This window comes from Danio aesculapii, chromosome 10 (assembly GCF_903798145.1).
Source record: "Danio aesculapii chromosome 10, fDanAes4.1, whole genome shotgun sequence".
In the NCBI taxonomy this organism is placed as follows: domain Eukaryota; kingdom Metazoa; phylum Chordata; class Actinopteri; order Cypriniformes; family Danionidae; genus Danio; species Danio aesculapii.
The window spans coordinates 46,074,819-46,096,660 of NC_079444.1; the positions used below are offsets into that span (position 1 = coordinate 46,074,819).

Sequence of the window (21,842 nt, forward strand, 5' to 3'; positions counted from 1 at the left end):
ATTACTCTGCCAAATATCCACACTTCCACAGGGGAAACACCCAAACAACACTTTCCACTGGAACATCAGCACAACATTTACTAGGACACAGCGTCGTTAGCAGGCGAGCACACGAAATGTTGTTAGCCTGTGTCTGATTGGGGACGCAGCAGGTATCCTATTCAGGAGGAGGGAATCTGATTGGTCATTTAACTCCGCCCACACGGCCTCGATGACATCATCAGAAGATGAAAATGGTTGCTGTGGCTTGTGCAGATGAGTACCATACACACACACACACACCCCCCACAGGCGTTCACACTCGATGGCCGTTATGAGAATATGATAAACTCTATCAGGCTCTGCAGAGTTCAGCAGCCGTCCGTCTTCCTGCTGAATTTCTTAACGGGGTGTCAAAACAATCTGCAGCGTGACGTCTGACAGCACAGCGCGAGCAGAGGACACGCACGCACACATGCACGCACACACACACACACACACACACACACACACACACATCTGAATTACAGATCACGGCAATATTGACAATACACTCAGGCAGTACCGCCGCTTCCTATACACAGAGTACGCAGGCTGCGTAGGGCCTCAACTCCAGAGGGGGGCACCATCTCACGTGCTCAAAAAAAATTAATTACATTTATTTAATAATATTTGCAGGAATTGAGTGTAAATCAAATAGATATTGATGATATGTTGTTAAATACAAAAAATTTACTTCATGACGAACGCAAAAACAAACATGTGACCTAGTTATTTTTCCTGTACGCGCACTGATGTGTACCTGCATTGATGTGTACCTGCATTGATGTGTACCTGCGGCGCGGTCCGGTCCACTTATCTTTGCGGCTGCTTATAACATATAATTATAATTGCTGCAAGTTGCAGCTCTATGCCCAGGAAAAGACAACAGCAGTCTGGAGCCGAGAAGTGGACAAGAGTACAGGATGAATGGCGTGCTTCACTTTCAGCTAACTGATGTCCATGAGTCTGGAAAACTTTATATTTTGGTTGTTCATATAAACTAGTGAGGCTAACATTGAAACTTGTCCACGACTGCACTAATCTGCCTGATGTGCTGGTGTTCACGTTCAGTTTCTTGCTTTGCTGCTCTGCATTGTGCTTAAACTATGACAGGACATGTTCTGTGACGTGGTGTTTGCTCCTCTTCCCCATGCTGCTGATAACTACACAAACTCAATATTATTATCTTTACAGTTCTGTTAGTACAGCAGCTACATACACATGCCCTGCGCAGTTATTCTGCTGTGTGTATTATTTATCATTATATAGTTGTTTTATTATTATACATTAGATCATTCTTTGCAGTTGTTTATCGCTGCGTCTATTTCTACACTTCTCTAACTGCTGCTGTTGTTATTGCTTGTATCACTGCAATGACAATAAAGTCCCTTTAGTCTGTTCATCGGTGGATTGGTGTGTTTTTAATAGGCTGATTTTTCATTTCTGTTCAATATAAATAACAAAACTGACTCATTCTGTATTTCTGAATATAAAATGTGTCACATTACTGTAAACCTCAGGCTGAAACTGATTAATGGTGAATATTTCTGAATGTTAAGGTTTTTTATACTCATTTTAACACATTTTAAGTCTTAAAAACACAAATGTCTTGATGTATACTGACAGCAGGGCTCAGTGTGTGTCACCATAGATTATAGTGCAGGTTTAATCCACATGTTGGTTAGGGTTAGACACATTATGAAGAGCGCTGGACGAGCTCGTTGTCTTAATGGCGTGTCGTGAGTTCTTCTTTAAATGACTGATTTCTTCTGTATTGTACATGCAGGTATAGTGCTGAAGTTTGTCTCAAAAGAAGATGAGGTGTCCTGATCCAGCACTGCTCCAGAGGCATCAGCAGCTGCACAGGTACAGACACGGTGCTGCACTGAGGACCGTCCATCTCTACAGGTACAGAGAGGGTTTATCCCTCACCTTCTGTCTGAGTTAGGAATGCTTCTGTATGAGACACGTCAGGGCTTATTTTGATGTAAACTATTACTTTGTCATGTAAATATGTGAATGTTTAAGTGTACTCTTGAGTGTTTAAATGAATATTTATGTATATAAATAATTAATACATGTTTTAATACATATATGTGTGTGTGTGTGTGTTACTCTGTACAATTTCCCATAGGGCACCCTGTTGGCCAGCAGCGGCCCTGCACTCAGACACGAGCAGTGTGTGTCTCTGTTTTGTGTATGTGTGTGTGTATAGTGTGTGTGCATGTATAGTGTGTGCGTGTGTGTATATGTATAGTGTGTGTGTATAGTGTGTGCGCATGTATAGTGTGTGTGTATTCTGTGCTGTGTGTGTGCTGCTGGTGAAACACTGCTCATGAGCTCCATCCTCAGCTAAAGTCACATCATTAGACAGCGTTACAGCGTCTGCATCAGGCAGCGGTGGCCATCATCATCATGACGGAGTGTGTGCACGCATCACTGCTGTGTGTGAGCATGAGCACACCGGGTGAAGCTGCTTATACACACACACACACACACACACACACACACACACGTTCACTGTAATGACAGAGTCTCAGAGTGTTCTGTGATATAAACAGCAGAATCACACCATCATCATCATCATCATCATCATCAGTGTTCACACATGCTGATCAGAGCCGGTGTGCTGGACTATACAGCTGTATATTATATAGGCATGAACTCCAGCAGCAGCAGCAGCACGGTGAGTTCAAGCCTGTCAGTATTTCACTGCAGGACATCTCCAACAGTAAAGGTGTCTTATTTAATTAAAGCCTAATGTCTGTACGCCTGTAACGGGCCAGAGGAGATATATCTGGAGATCCTGCAGAGTTCAGCTCAACCCTGATCAACATGCAGGCTCTGCAGGCATCACACAGTCAATCCATCAGAGAGCATTATGAAGGAAACCCCAGACTGACACAGGACCGTCGTATATAGTCGACGCTATTTCTGAGTTACAAGTTTTAAATAAACTGTCAAAACAAGCAGACCCTCGTTGTACAAGCACACACATTACACACACACACACACACACACACACACGCACGTACACACGCGCACACACACACACACACACACACGCACGCACGCACGCACGCACGCACGCACGCACGCACGCACACACACACGCACACACACGCACACACACACGCACACACACACACACACACACACACGCACACACACACACACATGCACACACGCACGCACGCACGCACGCACGCACCACGCACACACACACACACGCACACACACACGCACACACACACGCACACACACACACACACACACACACGCACACACAACACACACACACACACATTACACACACACACACACACACTCATCTTTAAGAACTATAATAAAGTAAATGTACACATGACCGTCTGTCCAGCTCAGCGTCCTCACCCTAAATGGACTGTAAATGCTCAGAGAACTGTTAAACTAACATTATTGTCGGGCCGATAACTACACCGTAAGGTAAACAGAGTTAAACACAGCGTTATAATTGAGCTTTGTTAAAGGTCCTGTTGAGATGGACTGTTGGCGACTGGATCCATGTTGGTCAATTGGGGAACTATTCATGGGTAAAGGGAAAATAAGATCCGTTTCCAATTATTGAAGAGCTACAAGTCAAACATGGAGAGAATTTCAGACATTTGAAGACACCCTGATCAAACACACCGGAGCGATTGATTAATGAGCAGCTGATCACTGCAGCAGGTGTGTGTGTGTGTGTGTGAGAGATCAGGAGCTCTGCAGATCTCCAGCAGCAGGATGTGTTAAGCTAATGTCTGAAATACTCACACACCTGAGCTGCTGTATGGGCACAGAGAGCTGCTGCTGTGGATGTTTCACATGTCTTAATCCGGCGTTGTGCCAAAAACTGTGACCAGGGGGCGCTGTTCAGTAAAAATTTCACTCGGGAACGTGCTTGTCGCGCATGCACGCGACCGTGAACGCGCAGGCACTGAAATCAAGCGATGAGCGTCGAGCGGTGCTGAAAAGGGATGTTTTAATTGCTGGAATTCAGAAAACAGGATCATAGAAGAACCTTGATGGAGTCCTGATATTTTGACCATCCAAATTCTTGTGAAGAAGAAATAAAAATGTATTCTGTGGCTGTTGTTGTCTCCTGGTAGACTCGTCGTTTGTAGGTTTGGTTATGAAATATAGTTTGTGCATTCCAGATTCAAATGACTGACATATGACACTGTAGATCAGCTTCACAGAACCTGAGGTAACATTCATCTAAATATTCTACTGTATATGCCAGATTACAATGGTTAATAAAGGAAGTTTATTAAAGTTAATACAACATATTGACCAGATATTAGACTAATATATATTTTATAAACGGTGTCTAGAATCTGAAGTTCATAGCTACTGAAATGTCATCCCTCTTTTATTTGTGATTATGTTTAATTAAATTACTTTTATATCATATTTTATGTATCTAAAGCATAATGACCAGACATTTATTTACAAATGCTGCAGTCACTGAATCTGAAATTAATAGCCATAGTCGCTTCTTATTTTGATATGAATGATAATAATGTTTAATAAAATCACTCAAGATGCTCCTCCTTATATATTGATCTGATTTTAATCCTTATAAAGGTCATTGACTCTGACAGATAATTATTTATGCCTACAGAGTTCTTATTTCTCTTTTTCTCTAAGGATGCAGTTTTGATGTCTTTGAGAAACAACAGGGTCAAAATTAGCGATTAGACATTACAGAAATCTTACACACGACAATTTGCATTTATGTTTACATGCCAGCAACTGGTATAAGTAACAATAAAGGACACTGATATTCCCTCTGAAGGTTTTCTAGACCTAAAATAAAAAATGTCACAAGTTAGAAATTAGTTATCATCAGGGTAAAGTTTGACAGTCTTTATAAAGCTAAAAACAAAGGATAAAATAAATAAAACATTTTTTATAAAGTGAATGAAAAATCACATTGAAAAACTACACTGTGTGTAACTTTTATAAGTGTTTGAAAACTGGAGTCAGGCATAGATCATCCTTTTACAAATAATAATAATAAAATAAATACAGTGGGGATTTTACTATGGATGTCAAGGTTTACAACATCAACAGAAGAAACTCATATTGGTTTGGAACAAATCAAGGACTCGTAAATGATGACAGAGTTTTCATTTTGGGGTATCTGTTTTTACCCATCGGATTCAGTGACCTAAAGATCGAATCAACTGTCTCTAAAAATAAGTCTGGTCAATATTGCTTTATAAAAGAGGAAGATGATGGACTGACACATAACCGTTATCCCTTTATTAAATATTATAATCAGTCAACATATGGGGCAGCCTATCATATTTCAATGCCTATGAATTTTATGAGTCATTTTCAGTGAACAGCAAACTATATACACATAAACATCTCAATAAATTAGGATGTCATCAAACAATTGATTAATTTCACCATTTCAGTATAGTTCATATATTAAATAAACACTTGAAATATATCAATCAGTGTGTAATAAATCTACATAATATACAAGTTCCCCATTTTGAGATTAATTAGTGAAATTAATCACCTTTTCGATGACATTCTAATGCATTGACATCCACCTGTATAAAGATATTTGGTTATCAATGTTTTATAAAAAAGAAATAAGTCTGACGCTAAATCAGTCAATTTATTAAACATGATGATTTGGTTTATTACAGGGATAACACTCTTCTATGGCTATTAATCTTACCTGTATCACATGTCATTTGAACTCAGTAATTAGCATTTTTTGCGACTCAATCTCATAACTAAATGTTTAGTTTCACCAGTCTACCAGGAGAAAACAACAACAAAAAAATCACGACTCCATTAAGGTTCTTCTATGAACCTGTTTTCTGAATCCCAGCATTTAAAACATCCAGTGTCTGCGCGTTCGCGGTCGCGTGCATGCGCGACAAGCACGTTCCCGAGTGAAACTTTTACTGAACAGCGTGCCCTGGTCACAGTTTTGGACGGGTCAGATTTCGGCACAACACCGCCACTTCATCAGTGCTCACTCAAAAATGCAGATATCACAGCTGCAGTGGTCTGGACCAGTTAAACCGAAGATTACCCGTTACCCGTTAATGAGTTACCGCGACTGACTGCATGTTACTGTCTCTGTGGTTTGGGTTTCAGCCAGGGTTAGTTCAAAGACATGAAGCTTGTATTTTCAGCTGATCAACTAACAGCTCCATGGCGTCTTAGAAACCCCAGAGCAGCGCGAGACAACTATACCCATCTGCAGCCCGCAGATTGGGGCGGGGCTGAATATGAGGCGGGGCTGCACATTCAGTCCCGCCCACCAGTAATTTCATTGGTTAGTGGAGACGTAATAACGTCGATGCCACTATGTCGTGTCAGTAAACAGGAAATGCATTTACAACTTCTCGAAAACAGTTTTTATTGTTAATAAAATACACAAAAGCGGTTATTCCTGCTAAATGTTTTAATGTAAATTACAAATATTATCAAATCATGAATTTCATTCAATAAAACGGTTAGGTGAATTTCAATAGTATTTCTCCTGCAAAAATATTACTTATTAAAAAGGATTCACGAAAGATTACACTTACAGAAATTAACTAGTTTTACTTTTGCAAAAGTACTAGTGATAATTGTTTTTTGGCCACATTTAATTTTTCTACAAATACCACGATTGAACTATGATTAGTGCTGCCTAATTTGTGTGCGTGCGTGTGCGCGCGCGTGTGTACACAGATGTACAGCAGGAAGACTGACAAGTTACCAAGAAAATAATAATAAATTAAGATACAGCAGTTTTTTTGATCGTCTTTAATAAACAAAAATAATTAAACATTTTCATAGGGGAATTCCCCTCCAGCATTAAAGTGGCAATCTGCTGAGCAGTATGCTGGGAAGTCAATGGTGGAGTAGAATGCTCGCAGGACTCCCTTCCTTGAGGCTGTGCCTGCCTGACCTGGGGCTGTGTCTGCTGGGCAGATGACTGAGGCTGTGCCTGCATGGCAGAGGTCACCTGTGGCTGTGTCGGCTGGGTAGACGATGACTGAGGTTGTGAATCCTGGACAAATGATGACTCAGGCTTGGTCTGCAGCACAGCTGATGACTGAGGATGGGTTGATGGGGAATGCTGGCTGGTTTAGTAAATTTGCCCGAGTTAACACAATCACTGAACAATAGCAGCAGTGAAAGTGGGATTTTTCTCTACATTTTAAACCACATTTTACGATTGTGAAATCTGAAATAGAATAAAAAAACATATATATATTTTTTAATTATGTACAATAAACCTTACTTGTGTCTCACTCTGGCCTTTGGACAGTTGAATGACAAGCACATTTTATATTATTTGAGCAACAAAGACCCAAGATTTATGAAGTATGATGGTTCATGTTAAGTAGAAAATGAAGTTTGCCTGAGCCTTAATATAAAAATAATAATAATAATAATTACAAATAAGAATGCAAATGTAAATACAATTTGCAATTTTGGCTAGTTTGACAACAAATTAGACTAAAGTGTTGAAAGCAAAACCTTTAAACTCACCATGATGTTGTACTGCCCACTGTAAATGATTTTTGATGTGATAAAGCATTATTTGTGGCATACTAGTGTATGAGCAGAATGGGCACTTGTCACTGCAGTTTTTAAATACTGCTTACATTCATCCTTGCATAGCAAGGTTTTATGCATATTTGCAAGGGGAAATGGCTCTTAAAAGAGCCGTTGGGTTATGAATTAAATTAAAAATAAAAAGTTGTAAACAAAAATGTAAAAAATAGTTAAGAGCAAAATAAATACATAAATCAAAACAAAAAGAGGGAAAGTACTGAAGTAAAGCAAATGTACTCCACAAGAATTGTAGGGACGAATATATCAATGACAGGAATCTGCAAACAGAACGTAGTACAGATCAATAGGTTAGGAATCAAACATTTTATATTCCACTTATTTAACAGTAACATTATCAGAGTAACATATGTAAATTAGAGAACAATCCATTGAATGGATTTAATTCATAGAAGTAAATCCCAAACAAATTTATATTTTGTTCATATCTTTGATATCAATAAACTTCATGTGATAGACTGCATTTACCAAACTGAAAAAGCTGATTTTATATTCGCACATTTGTTAGGTTACAACTGATGACACAGTCCTTATATTGTTTGCCACGCCATTTTGAATATTCTGTATGAAATGACAAGTTAGACTTGAAAACAACATTAGCACTGTTTAATTGACCGTGAACAATGGTGTAGGCTACTTTGACTTGACGTTGGCTGTTAATATGATTTCCCGATTTAGAATTTGTAAATAATATTTTTTTGAAATTATATTATACAGAGGACGTCAGTATGTGACTGCGGTCACGCCATCTGGGGTTCCGAGAGAGACGGTCACGCTATCTGTGCTTTAAATTGTATTGTGCGTCTACTCTGTGTTTTGCGGTAGATTAAAGACGCGTGTGTTTAATGCGCTGCAGTTTTATAATCTTGTTTCACTTTTATTCGTGTAAATGAATACAAATGAGGGATAATAAAAAATCGTCACATTTGTTTATATTTGGGTATAATATTAATCATGAATTTGCATGTAGGCTATGCTATTATTCCTTTGTTTTGCTGTAATTGTGTTTTATTTGCGAGTTTAAAACAAAATTAATAGTATTAAAGTCATTACCCGGCTGTCATGACTATTCACATTCCTTTTCATATATTTACAACTTACTATTTAGGTGTTTACTGTGTAGTTATGACTGTTTTATTGGTTTATTTGTGTTTTTTTGTAAAAAAAAATCCCCCCTTTTCATGTGGAATGTTGCTAAATTAATGAATTTTTTTTGTACGAATGTTTATTTTCCTTACTTTAATCACATTTAAATAATAACATACCAAAATAATGTAAAATACTGACTTTTTACCGAAGAGTCATATTAGAAAAATCATAAAAATATAAAATCAAATTGTTTTCTGCCAACTCCACCAGATTATTATTCTACATGTCCTGATGTACTAATGTGTCCATTTTTCATATCATATTACTGTTGCATATTTTAATAATAGCGTGCTAAAAATTTTCTAATATGACCGTACAGTAAAAAACACTGTATTTTCCATGATTTTAGCACGCTATTATTAAAATATGCGACAGTAATATGATATGAAAAATGGACACATTAGTACATCAGGACATGTAGAACAATAATCTGGTGGAGTTGGCAGAAAACAATTTTATTTTATTTTTTTTAATGATTTTTCTAATATGACTCTTCGGTAAAAAGTCAGTATTTTACATTATTTTGGTATGTTATTATTTAAATGTGATTGAAGTAGGGAAAATAAACATTCGTACAAAAAAAATAATTTTTTTTTCATTAATTTAGCAACATTCCACATGAAAAAGGGGAAAATATTTACAGAAAAACACAAATAAACCAATAAAACAGTCATAACTACACAGTAAACACCTAAATAGTAAGTTGTAAATATATGAAAAGGAATGTGAATAGTCATGACAGCCGGGTAATGACTTTAATACTATTAATTTTGTTTTAAATTCGCAAACAAAACACAATTACAGCAAAACAAAGGAATAATAGCATAGCCTACATGCAAATTCATGATTAATATTATACCCAAATATAAACAAATGTGACGATTTTTTATTATCCCTCATTTGTATTCATTTACACGAATAAAAGTGAAACAAGATTATAAAACTGCAGCGCATTAAACACACGCGTCTTTAATCTACCGCAAAACACAGAGTAGATGCACAATACAACCAAATTTACCTCAATACCTGGAAAACACCAACACAGTAAACATTCGTTTTTTACAATGCTTTAAAACTTTACATCACCTTTTAACAAAACACTACACACAACTAATGAATAAAGGATTTAAATTAAATGATTACACATAATATGTAGCTTGTAATGTATACTGACATAAGACGTGTACTCACCATGCGATGAAAACCGGAAATAAAAGCATACGTTACGTCAACTGAATAGGCGGAGCGACATGTTCAGCACCGCCCATTTTTTTACGTATGGGCGGGGCTGCACATGCAGCCCCGCCCCATATTCAGCCCCGCCCCAATCTGCGGGCTGCAGACAGGGGCTTCTCGCGCGAGAGGCCCGCTGAGCTGCAGCTCTCACCCGCTGCAGTGTTCATTAGACAGGCAGAGGAAACTACAGGACTGATCAGGACAGGAAACTCACCGGCGCAGCACTTCAGATGAGGAGAGCGTGTGTGTGTGGGTGTGAATCACGACACTGCCTCAGGTGTGCAGCAGGTAAATCTGTTCCAGAGCACCAGAGCAGAAGATTGACTGAAGGGCTGAGGACATCTGCTGGCGACACGGACACAACACAGCCGGAAGCTGATCATTACCACAACAAACAGCCGGAAGCTGATCGTTATTACAGCAAACCGGCTGTGATGGACAAGTCGGTGAAATTATCGATGAAATACAGCAAAAAGTTCAGTATAACGGGCAAAAACAGACTGTGTGTGTGTGTGTGTGTGTGTGGGTGTGTGTGTGTGTGTGCGTGTGTGTGTGTGTGTGTGTGTGTGTGTGTGTGTGTGTGTGCGTGTGTGTGTGTGTGTGTGTGTGTGTAAGCTGCAGACTGGGCTGATGTGCACATCTGCATCTCCACAGAATTATACACATGATCAATCGCGGATTGTTTCAGGACAATAATTAAATATGTAAATGACATCTGATCATTTGCTGTTTGTGTGAAAATGTGGAGAATAATCCGAGAAATGCGAGTATTTGGCTGAGAAATAACAGCACAGGTGTGTTACATGAGGATGTGTAGCTCAGGTAACTCAACTGGAGGATGCAGAGATCTGGGCTCTGTTCTTCATCCCCCCCTTAATGATCTAAGATGATTCGGCAGATCCTGGATCTGTTGATCTTGATAACTGATCTCTGGCTAATTTGGTTCTTCAAACAAGCTCGTGAATCAGATTAAAATGTCTGGATGAGCTGATCTGAGATCTGTGTGTGTTGTGAAGGACAGATCTATCGATCCTCCAAATCATGATCAGCAATGCAACGATTGGCTGACAGCACAGCAGCGTGATGACATCATCTGATTAATATTTAATTATCCACGTGAGCACAATTATTTAACATTGGTAGTAAACGGTTAGTGAAATATGACACGCGATAACTCTCCACATCTGTCGAGATCTGCAGGCTTTACACTTTCATGTGTCAGGAGTATTTAAATGTATTTAGTTTTACATTTTAGAGTGGATTTTTTTTCCGTAATACGGAAGCGTAGAGCTGCCACCCAGGTAAAAAAAATCTGAGCTTTATCACGTTTGTACAATATAATTATCACGTTATTACGTGAAAACTTTATTGTCAGGTGCGAAGACGAAGAGCCCGCATACCTGAAAACTGGCATGCTGATAACAACATTGTCCAAGCTGATCAATAGCTGCAAAATTTCCCCATGTCTCAATCCAAGCATAAAATAGAACTTAATTAACTCTGTTAAACGAGACATTTTCTCACGCTCTGATCGCACCAGGTAAACGTAGCCTAAACAATAAAGTTTTCACGTAATAACGTGATAATTATATTGTACAAACGTGATATTATATTGTACAAACGTGATAAAGCTCAGATTTTTTTTACCTGGGTGGCAGCTCTACGCTTCCGTAACTATAGCCTAGGCCTATTTTAGTTTCTTAATCGGCGTGAGGATTTTAAATTAATGTTGCATCAAAAAAGCGTTTTGATATTGGTAAAGGCGTCTGCAACTTTAGTGAAGCATCAAATCACCGTCATATTAGCCATCAAAACATGCATAACTGCAGACATTATTATTCCTGTATAAAAAACAAACAAACAGAAAACAGTTGAATATTGTGCATGTCTATTACCTTACAGGAAGCTGGATCAGTACCTTTAAATAGTGCGCATTTGTATATAAAAAATCCATATTATTAATTGTCCTCTTCGATCCCCTGGGGAGAACCAGGCCATTGATTTATACATATTTTTAAACTTATATGTATATAACCATAAATATGATTAATTATTAAATATTATTGATTATTATAAATGTGTATAGATAAACTTTTTTTTTACTATTTTACTTTTTCCCCAAGTGTATATAATCTAGATTACTACTGTAAGAAAACATCAGCCTTTGGTACACACTTACAGTATTACCTTTGCTGGAACTGACCCGATCTAAACCTGTTTATATGAAATGAGCTGCTGCTCCAGAGCAGGTTTGAGCTGCCAGAACTGTTGCTATGACAACAACTCTCAGAAGAGTTTTGAGGAACGAAACGATCCTGGATCATGTCAGATCATCAACGTATGAAGAACAGACCCCAGGAGTGTTCCTTCAGCTTGGGTTCATCAACAAACCCAAATCCAGACAATTAAACAAGGTTTTACTGTACATTAAAACATGATGCCAACCTAGGCTGGTTGGCTGGTTTTAGCTGGTTGACCAGCCTGGTTTTAGAGGGGTTTTGGCCATTTCCAAGCTAGTCTTAGCTGAACAGGCTGGAAAATGACCAGCTAAAACCAGCCTGACCAGCCTAGCCAGGCCAGCTTAAACCAGGCTGGTCAGGTGGGTTTTAGCTGGATTTAGCTGGTCATTTTCCAGCCTGACCAGCTAAGACCAGCCTGGAAATGGCCAAAACCCCTCTAAAACCAGGCTGGTCAACCAGCTAAAACCAGCCAACCAGCGTAAGCTGGTTTAAGCTGGATTTTCAGCAGGGATAAAGCCCAGTTCCTGCGGTTAAACCACGATGAGCACTACTGTTCTACACTAACCTTTACTTCACTGCGGAATATGTGGTAAATTAGACACAATCTACTATATATACATCTATATCCAATCGAGTTCAGACACCAGATGGTTTTACATCATTTTAACTTGTAGATGTGGCTCCGTTAGTGTGATGTGTGTGTTAAAATGCAGTGTGTGTTGTGTTGTGTCTAGAGCCATCTGCTGGACGAGGGCAGAAACACACTCAATACTACACCGAAACCCTCCTGCAGACCAGACAAGCTGCAGGAACTCCACAGAACAGAGAACAGTCAATGCTGGATCTACAGGAGGAGCCTCGAGACGCCTCAGACTGAGACATATGTACTGTATTTCAGATTAGATGTTCTCGCTTTATAAAGCATTGCTCAGTGTGTTCCATCTCTGCATAACCCAAAATAATCTGCAGTATTGATCTGAATGTGTGGAGTGTGTGATCTGATCTGATGCGGCTTCATCAATACTTCACTAACCTCTAATCAAAGATGGAGAAGCTCTGAAGCAAAGGATTTAATAAAGGGAGTTGTGTTAGGTTACCAGTTTCCAACATTCTTCAAAACATCTGCTTCAGTGTAGGACAGGAACTCATAGCGTTGTGCAAGCGCCGGAGTGAGAGTAAACGCTGAGTGAGCTGTCCCTGTTATACCTATAAACAGATCATAGTCCTTTACACTTTTGCAATGATTATACACAGATTTCTTTAGTGTCACCACTTTGATCTATTTTAATATTTTTATTAGCATTTTTGCATAAATATGCTTCTGCTGAGTGCTGCTGAGCGTTATTCAGTCACGGTGAGCTATCTGAAACTGAAGCGTGTGTTTACTGTGCTTCCTGAAGGCCTGCAGCTTTATTTATACAGCACACTGCATGGTGTTTCAGACACGCCACTCATTCAGGTGCAGACGGACAGGTGTGTTTCAGTCTGAAAGCAGTGCTGTGTGTGGGATTTAACATCAGTTAAGCGTTATATATTATATAGACACCGCATGTGGAGGGTTTCTGCTGTTCTTCAGTGTTTCAGATGCTCGTCCTTCAGCTCCAGCTCCTCCTGACGGGTTCAACACTGAAGCTGAAGCTGTGGATCGCACTCCTTCATCTTCTGCTCAGTGGTTCTGATATTCCTGAATGATCTCCTCTCATTATTCTGCAGATGACGGTGTCGAACACACACTGTTTATCTTGACCAGCAGAACCGGCCGGTCCGGAGCATTCTCTGCATGGCTGTGACGTCATCGACCCATCGCTTGATTCCTGAACCTTACCACAGGAACAGGAATATGATGATATATGGCCATATACAAACACACACCTCTGTAATGTTTATTAGCATGTTTGTGTTTCTATAAGTGTTTATATCTGTAAAACCCCTAACAGGAGCTGTGTGTAGATACGAGGATCAATCAGAGTCATCATGTTAAACTCCTGAACTGAGCTGTGGCGGGTCAGTGCAGGCATCACTGCTCACTCCTCAGCTGTGTGCTGTCAGCTTTTACACATTAGACAGAGTCTGTAAAGAAGAGTAAAATATGGTAAAAGTGTGTGTGTGTGTGTGTGTGTGTGTGTGTTTCTGCACTCATTACCCCTGACGAGGCCGTAATGTCTGATGTGTGAATCTGGACTGGCCGGTTTCTCTGTAGAAACACCCGCTCTGTGTTTCAGGATCATTCCTGAGTGCTTCTGTCACTGAAGAGGAGCTTACACACACACACACACACCTCTGCTTCCTTTAGCAGTGTGTGTCCTGCCGGTCTTGACTTGTTGATTTATCACAATGCCTCATATTTGTGTGTAAAACCGGATCTGCAGCTCAGGTGTGTGTCAGTGCTCAGGTATGCTCAGGTTTCACCAAAATCACACGGATGAGCATTCCTGAAGCTGATGAGGCTGTAATGTTCATCATCTGAGAGATCTTCATCTGATGTGATGGAGTTAGTGCTCACTTTACACACACACACACACACACACACACACACACACACACACACACACACACTGCTCTATATCGCTGACTCCTCAGTAATGAACACTCACACACATATTTTCTTTGATAAGCGTACCGTTCAGATGTGTCTTCTACACTGTAAGATCAGGAAACAGCAGCTCAGCAGAACACTCAGAGCAACACAACAGCCCACAGCTCATATTTTCAGAATGAATTATAAAACACTTCTTCTCACTTTTAAAGTCATCCACAGTCTCGCTCCTCCATACCTGGCTAATCTTGTTCATATCGCCACACATTCCCGAACACTCAGGTCTTCTTCTTCCATTCACCTCCCTCGGTCCGCCTTGTCACCATGGGGAGCAGATTCTTCAGCCACTCGACTCCTCAGCTTTGGAATTCACTTCCTCCTGATCTCCATAATTCAGACTCTCTTTCACAATTACAAGCCAAACTCAAAACACATCTGTTTAGAACAGCTTATTCACATTACCCCACTGCATTTTTAAAGTTTGTATTGTATTTTATTGATCTTATTGTGTTTTTATTTGAACTGATTATTCTAGCTGTCCTGTACGGTGACCATGAGTGTCATGAAAAACGCCTTTAAATAAAATGCATTATTATTATTAATTATATATACGGCTCATATAGGGCTTATATACGGCTCATATAGGGCTCATATACGGCTCATATAGGGCTTATATAGGGCTCATATACGGCTCATTTAGGGCTCATATACAGCTTATATACGGCTCTTATAGGGCTCATATAGGGCTCATATACGGCTCATATAGGGCTCATATACGGCTCATATAGGGCTCATATATGGCTCATATAGGGCTCATATACGGCTCATATACGGCTTATATAGGGCTCATATACGGCTCATATACAGCTTATATATATGGCTCATATAGGGCTCATATATGGCTCATATAGGGCTCATATAGGGCTCATATACGGCTTATATATGGCTCATATATGGCTCATTTACGGCTTATATAGGGCTCATATACGGCTTATATATGGCTTATATACGGCTCATATAGGGCTCATATACGGCTCATATACGGCTCATATAGGGCTCATATACGGCTCATATATGGCTCATATAGGGCTCATATACGGCTCATATACGGCTCATATAGGGCTCATATACGGCTCATATATGGCTCATATAGGGCTCATATAGGGCTTATACACGGCTCATATACTGCTCAAAATAAGAGTTTCAGTAAACATTGACAGCAGTCCTCATTCAGAAAACACACACTTCTATAACACACTGAGCTAACAAACACTAACAGCAGGAGCGTCACACAAATGAACACTTTAGTTTTAAAATTTGAGTCAGTTTTAATCTCCATCAGTGTGTAGTTTTACCTGCTGCTAGCCGAAACGTGTGGAAATGAGTGTTATAGATGCTGTATTCTGTTGTAAACAGTTCTTGACAGGTTATAATCTATTTCAGTATTCATAAACATTAGCTGAACTGCAGGTTGGAGAGACAACAGAACAGCTCGCGTGTGTGTGTGTGGTACAGTAGACTGACGGTACAGCTGAACATGTATACGCTGTGCTGTAGTGGTGTAAAATACACAGTCTTTGTCCATCACACACTCCTGCAGTCCATCACTCTTCTCTCTGTGCTGTATTACAGTATTTGATATATAAAAGCTCCAAGATATACAGTGGAGGAACTATGACATCAATTTGTATGCCAAAACCCGGAAGCGAGTTAGCATTTTAGCAGTTACGGTTCCCTCGTCCCAAAGTCAATGGGTTTTTATTATGGGATTTCAGTAAAATCTCTTAAATAAGGTTTGTGGCTAACACAAACTCAAGATGCTTTTAGGTTTTATTCTACGACATAAACCACATCAGTTACAGCACACTCTTGATCTTTTCTATCGGTCACGCTTCTTTAAAAAGACGGCTGCTATCAAGTTGCTAAATGGGACTAAATGGGCCTGTCTCTTTCCTGCTCTCAGTAATGCAAACGTGTGTATAAATGTGTAAAAATACACACATATTAACTGTCATCAACTGTCATTAACTATTTTAACATCATCAAAGGATTTTCGTCGATTTTGACCTACGGTCCAAAAGGCACCGTCTGTGTGTATTTGTGTATTTAATTGATTATGATATATAGCATGGATTATAATATAATAAACAGAGAGATTAACTCTGTCATGGACATTATTTTAAAAATAAGTTAGAATAGTTGTCGTTATCAGGGTGGTGCTGACGTCACAGGCGAGCGCCCCGAAGGCACTGTAGTCCGTTTATAGCCTAATGTTAGCTTTTCAGTTCTTGCGTTCGCATTTAAGATAAAAAAAGTGCTCAAAGTTGTGTATTGGTGTGAGGATTATCCAGCTGGACAAAACGTGTAAGTGTAATGAACAGTGTTTGAACACAGAGCTTATTATTCGCAATCTTAGAAAAGCCTACGGGAAAAACCTGTCGGAATTTTATTGAGGGAACCAGTTTTATGCTAGCAGCCGATTAGCCTACAAGGAGACGTCATAGTTCCTCCACTCTATTCTTCTTACACTAATAAAAAACAGTGACGCATTACCCAGCAGGCACAGGATGTCAACATGTCGTCAGACTGATGCTGTACGCCACCGTCGTGGGATGCTGTATTTAGTTTGGAAATAAAAATCGGATTAATGTCAGAACCCAACGCCAGACCGACGTCAGGGTCCAACATCAGTGTGGCGCTGGGTTAAGATGTTGGCTCCATGGTGGGTTTTGGTCACTTTCCAACGCAACCTAAAAACAACCAGATATCAACATCATTTCACGCTGTTATTGGACGCCAAAACAACATTATCCTTAAACGCTGGCGAGCTAAATCCTGCCTAATATTAACATCTATAATGACGGTGTGTGTCTGCCGAGTGTGATCAGTGTAGAGTCATTGTGAGTGAATCTGCATCTGCTGTGCAAACGCTGTGAACAGAGTCTGTCAGCGAGTGAGAGTGCTGAAACAGGCCAGTTTCGGCTGCGGGTCCAGTCTGAACGAGGAGTGTTTGTGAATTTCAGCAGTTTGCTCTGCACTGACTCCTGATCAGCCGCTCGTGTTGAACTCAGGCTTCAGCTCTGCTCAGTGCTTGAAAAACTGTAATAAACCTGTAATCTATCTATATTCCCACGTCCTGCTGCCTTTAACTGACACACGGTAATGCTCATCATCCAGATCCAGAACAGAAGAATATCTGCTCACTAAAGCTCCTGATGTTTGAACCAAATCATCCCTGAACTGAATCATCCCTGGACTGAATCCTCTCTGAACTGAATCATCTCTGAACTGAATCATCCCTGAACTGAAACATCCCTGGACTGAATCAGTCAGTCTGGATCCCTTCTGCCGTTCTGTGGAACTGAACTTGATGTACACACTGATGAAATGAAATGAATAGCGATTTGATTTGACATTTAAGACTTGATTGATTAAGATTTGACATGTCAGCACCGCTCTGTCCCCAAATACTCAACATTAGTTGTAATCTAAAGTATTTGTGTTTCAGACCAGTATTTTTACACTGTTGACAACAGTCACACATGAGCTGTCCTCGCTCGTCCTCTGATGTACTTTAATGCGCATCTCTCAGAAGCGTGCTCTATAAATACATGATTTGATGTTTTATTTTTACTAAAGTTATTCGGAAGATTAAAGCAGACACTTTACTTGCATTAGATGAGTATAATCTCTCATTAGTCAGAGAGGGAGATGACCGATGTTTACCACAGAGCCGTGTGTTATGAAGGGCAGATGAAGTATGGACTTTTCTAGAAGGCTGGATTTGCATTTGTGTGGATGTATACTGCCACGCTTGTTTTTCCACTAGTTTGTGTGTGCTGTTCACACCCTCCTCTGTTGTGCAATAATGAGTGAGTAAAAGCTCTTTCCCATTGTGTTCTGACCGAGACCGAGCCCTGAAACTGAAACCGCACACAGAAGATCTGCAGCCCTGCTCTCCATCTGCACCTCCGCCCATTCACTGTCCATCAGCAGCGGGGAAACTGCGGCCCGCACTCCACCATGACGGATCTCAACACTGATGGAGAAATGGCAGATCCTGATTATTCTGTTTCTCCTCGAGAGTCATATTCGAATTTGGGTCAACATGACACAAAACGGCCGCGCGTGTTTATTTAGATGACTTCAGCATAACTGACACTGCTGTAAGGACAGACAGCCCCGTCTGCTGTAGGTGATGAGGAGACGTTTTGTCCTGTAGCTTCACCTGTCAGTCATCTTCAGCGCATATTTTTTCCGTGAGCGCGAAACGCCGCCGCGCGCACCGCGTTCCGCTCATATTTTCATTCTGGTCTCCGTGGAGACGCCAATCAGCGCGCGCCTCGAAGTTTCGACCTAAATTCCGGAAGTTTCGTCGGACGGCACACCATATATGAACAGGTGTGGGAGGAGCCCGGCCTTAGGTGTATAAGAACCGCAGGTAGAGCCAGATCAGCAGAGAAACCAACAGGAGAGCGAGCAAGAGAGGAAGAGGAGCGCGCACCGCCCGCGAAGAGAGAGGTGTGTGTGAGGGATGGAGAGATTGTATGTCATGGGTTTGTGTGCGCGTGCGGCGGAGAGAGAGAGCGAGAGAGAGAGGCAGGGAGCGAGCGTGCGTGTGTGAGTGAGAGTGTGAGCAAGAAAATGTTTTTATATTTATTGTGTGTGTGTGTGTGTGTGTGTGTGTGTGTGATTTGTGATAGAGTGTGTGTGTCGGAGATGAGAGAGAGAGTGTGTGTGTATATGTATGTATGTATGTGTGTGTGATTTGTGATCGAGAGTGTGTCAGAGATGAGAGAGAGTGTGTGTGTGTGTGTATGTATGTATTTATGTATGTGTGTGTGATTTGTGATCGAGTGTGTGTCAGAGATGAGAGAGAGTGTGTGTGTGTGTGTGTGTTAATGTGTGTGTTTCTGTGGTCCTCAGAGATGGCCTTCAACACACTGACCTCCAGAGCGGTTCTGCTGTATGATGAGTGGCTCAAGGAAGCAGGTGAGTCCTTCCTCTTCCTCCTCCCCCTTTTTCTCCTCCCTCCTCCTCTTCCTCCTGAGTAACCGTCCTGTGTGTGTGTTCCTCAGATCCGCGCACAGGGAACTGGGTCCTCATGGGTTCCCCGTTCCCGCAGACGTTCATCATCGCCGCTTACGTGTTCTTCGTGACGACTCTGGGCCCGCGGCTGATGGAGAACCGCAAACCCTTCCAGCTGAAGACCATCCTGATCATCTACAACCTCAGCATCGTGCTCTTCTCCCTCTACATGATCTATGAGGTGTGTGTGTGTGTGTGTGTGTGTGTGTGTGTGTGTGTGTGTGTGTGTGTGTGTGTGTGTGTGTGTGTGTGTGTGTGTGTGTGTGTGTGTGTGTGTGTGTGTGTGTGTGTGTGTGTGTGTGTGTGTGTGTGTGTGGTGTGTGTGTGTGTGTGTGTGTGTGTGTGGTGTGTGTGTGTGTGTGTGTGTGTGTGTGTGTGTGTGTGTGTGTGTGTGTGTGTGTGTGTGTGTGTGTGTGTGTGTGTGTGTGTGTGTGTGTGTGTGTGTGTGTGTGTGTGTGTGTGCGCGCTCTGACCGTGTCTCTGCTCCTCCACAGTTCCTGATGTCCGGCTGGGCGAATGGCTACACCTACAGGTGTGATCTGGTGGATTACTCCAGCTCTCCACAGGCACTGCGGGTATGTGGAGTACACACACACACACACACACACGTGCAGCAGTCTGATGTGTGTCCTCTTCTAGATGGCCTGGACCTGCTGGCTCTACTATTTCTCCAAGTTCATCGAGATGCTGGACACAGTAGGTGACGCTTTACATCTATAAATAATGTCTTTCATGACGATGCTGAAGTGTGTGTGTGTGTGTGTGTGTGTTCAGGTGTTCTTCGTGCTGAGGAAGAAGAGCAGTCAGGTGTCGTTCCTGCATGTCTATCATCACTCCATCATGCCCTTCACCTGGTGGTTCGGCGTGCGCTTCGCTCCAGGTCTCCCCCTAATAAAATGAAACCGTTGATCCTTGTTTGGTGTATTTGTGGCTGTGTGTGTGTTCTGACGTGTGTGTGTGTTCAGGTGGTCTGGGGACGTTCCACGCGCTGCTGAACTGTATGGTCCACGTCATCATGTACAGCTATTACCTGCTCTCGGCTCTGGGGCCCAAATACCAGAAGTTCCTGTGGTGGAAGAAGCACATGACCACCATCCAGCTGGTGTGTGTGTGTGTGTGCGCGTGCGCATTTTAAATCCCAGTGTGTGTGTAATCTCCCACTAACGCGCGTGTGTTTGTGTTTCTCAGGTGCAGTTTGTGCTGGTCACGGCCCACATCGGCCAGTTCTTCTTCATGCAGGACTGCCCGTACCAGTTCCCGGTGTTCCTGTACATCATCGGGCTGTACGGGCTGATCTTCCTGCTGCTGTTCCTGCACTTTTACTACCACGCATACACACGCGGCAAACGGCTGCCCAAAGTGCTGCAGAACCGCAACTTCCTGCTGCAGAAGCTGGACTGACCCGCACCGACCACTTTCAGCACATCCACTTCCTGTTTTACGTTAAAACTCCTGGGGAAACCGTTGCAGACGCTGTGTGTGTGTGTGTGTGTGTGTGTGTGTGTGAGACTGAGCTGCGGGCCGGATCAGACTGCGGGTTATGAGAGCAGAGGTGATGAAGGTTTTTGAGGGTTTGTTCATTAAATGACCCGATGACCTTTGACCCCTGACTGACCGCCTGCTGGAACCCGCAGGATTGTGCACCGCAGATGTGACGTCAGCAGAATGTGTGTGTGTGTGTGATATTTTATTTATTCTTTATTTAATATTGCGGTTTTCTTAATGTTGTGCTGTTTTACATGAAGTCGTGTTTCCTGTTCTACTTTTATATTGAGAGCAACAGAAGACAGAACCGGTGGGTTTCTCCTCCTTTTGTCTTTTTAAAGTCCTATTTTCAAAAAGGTTTTTGTATTTTTCAAAAAAAAAGATTTTTACTATGGAACAAAATAAATTTTGCCATGTTACTTCAGTTTCGTTGTGTTTTCATTACTTCTACACGCTTCCCAGCGCAATAA

General features: G+C 41.3%; 2 protein-coding genes across 2 annotated transcripts in view; one reads left to right on the forward strand and one right to left on the reverse strand.

Annotated features, from left to right (window-relative positions):
• LOC130235969 (membrane-associated phosphatidylinositol transfer protein 2) overlaps positions 1-787 on the reverse strand; it is a 26,204-nt gene extending 25,417 nt beyond the window's left edge. The window contains exon 1 of the mRNA XM_056466497.1: positions 782-787. Within this exon, the coding sequence (XP_056322472.1) occupies positions 782-787 (6 nt within the window). The remainder of the gene's footprint in view (positions 1-781) is intronic.
• An 18,359-nt stretch (positions 788-19,146) lies between these two features.
• Positions 19,147-21,796, forward strand: elovl7b (ELOVL fatty acid elongase 7b). The gene is made up of 8 exons (XM_056466935.1): positions 19,147-19,320; positions 19,728-19,791; positions 19,878-20,068; positions 20,382-20,462; positions 20,527-20,583; positions 20,662-20,767; positions 20,853-20,989; positions 21,076-21,796. Exons 2-8 carry the CDS (start codon positions 19,728-19,730, stop codon positions 21,286-21,288), a joined length of 849 nt encoding a protein of 282 aa, XP_056322910.1. The 5' UTR covers positions 19,147-19,320; the 3' UTR covers positions 21,289-21,796.
• The last annotated feature ends 46 nt before the right edge of the window (positions 21,797-21,842 follow it).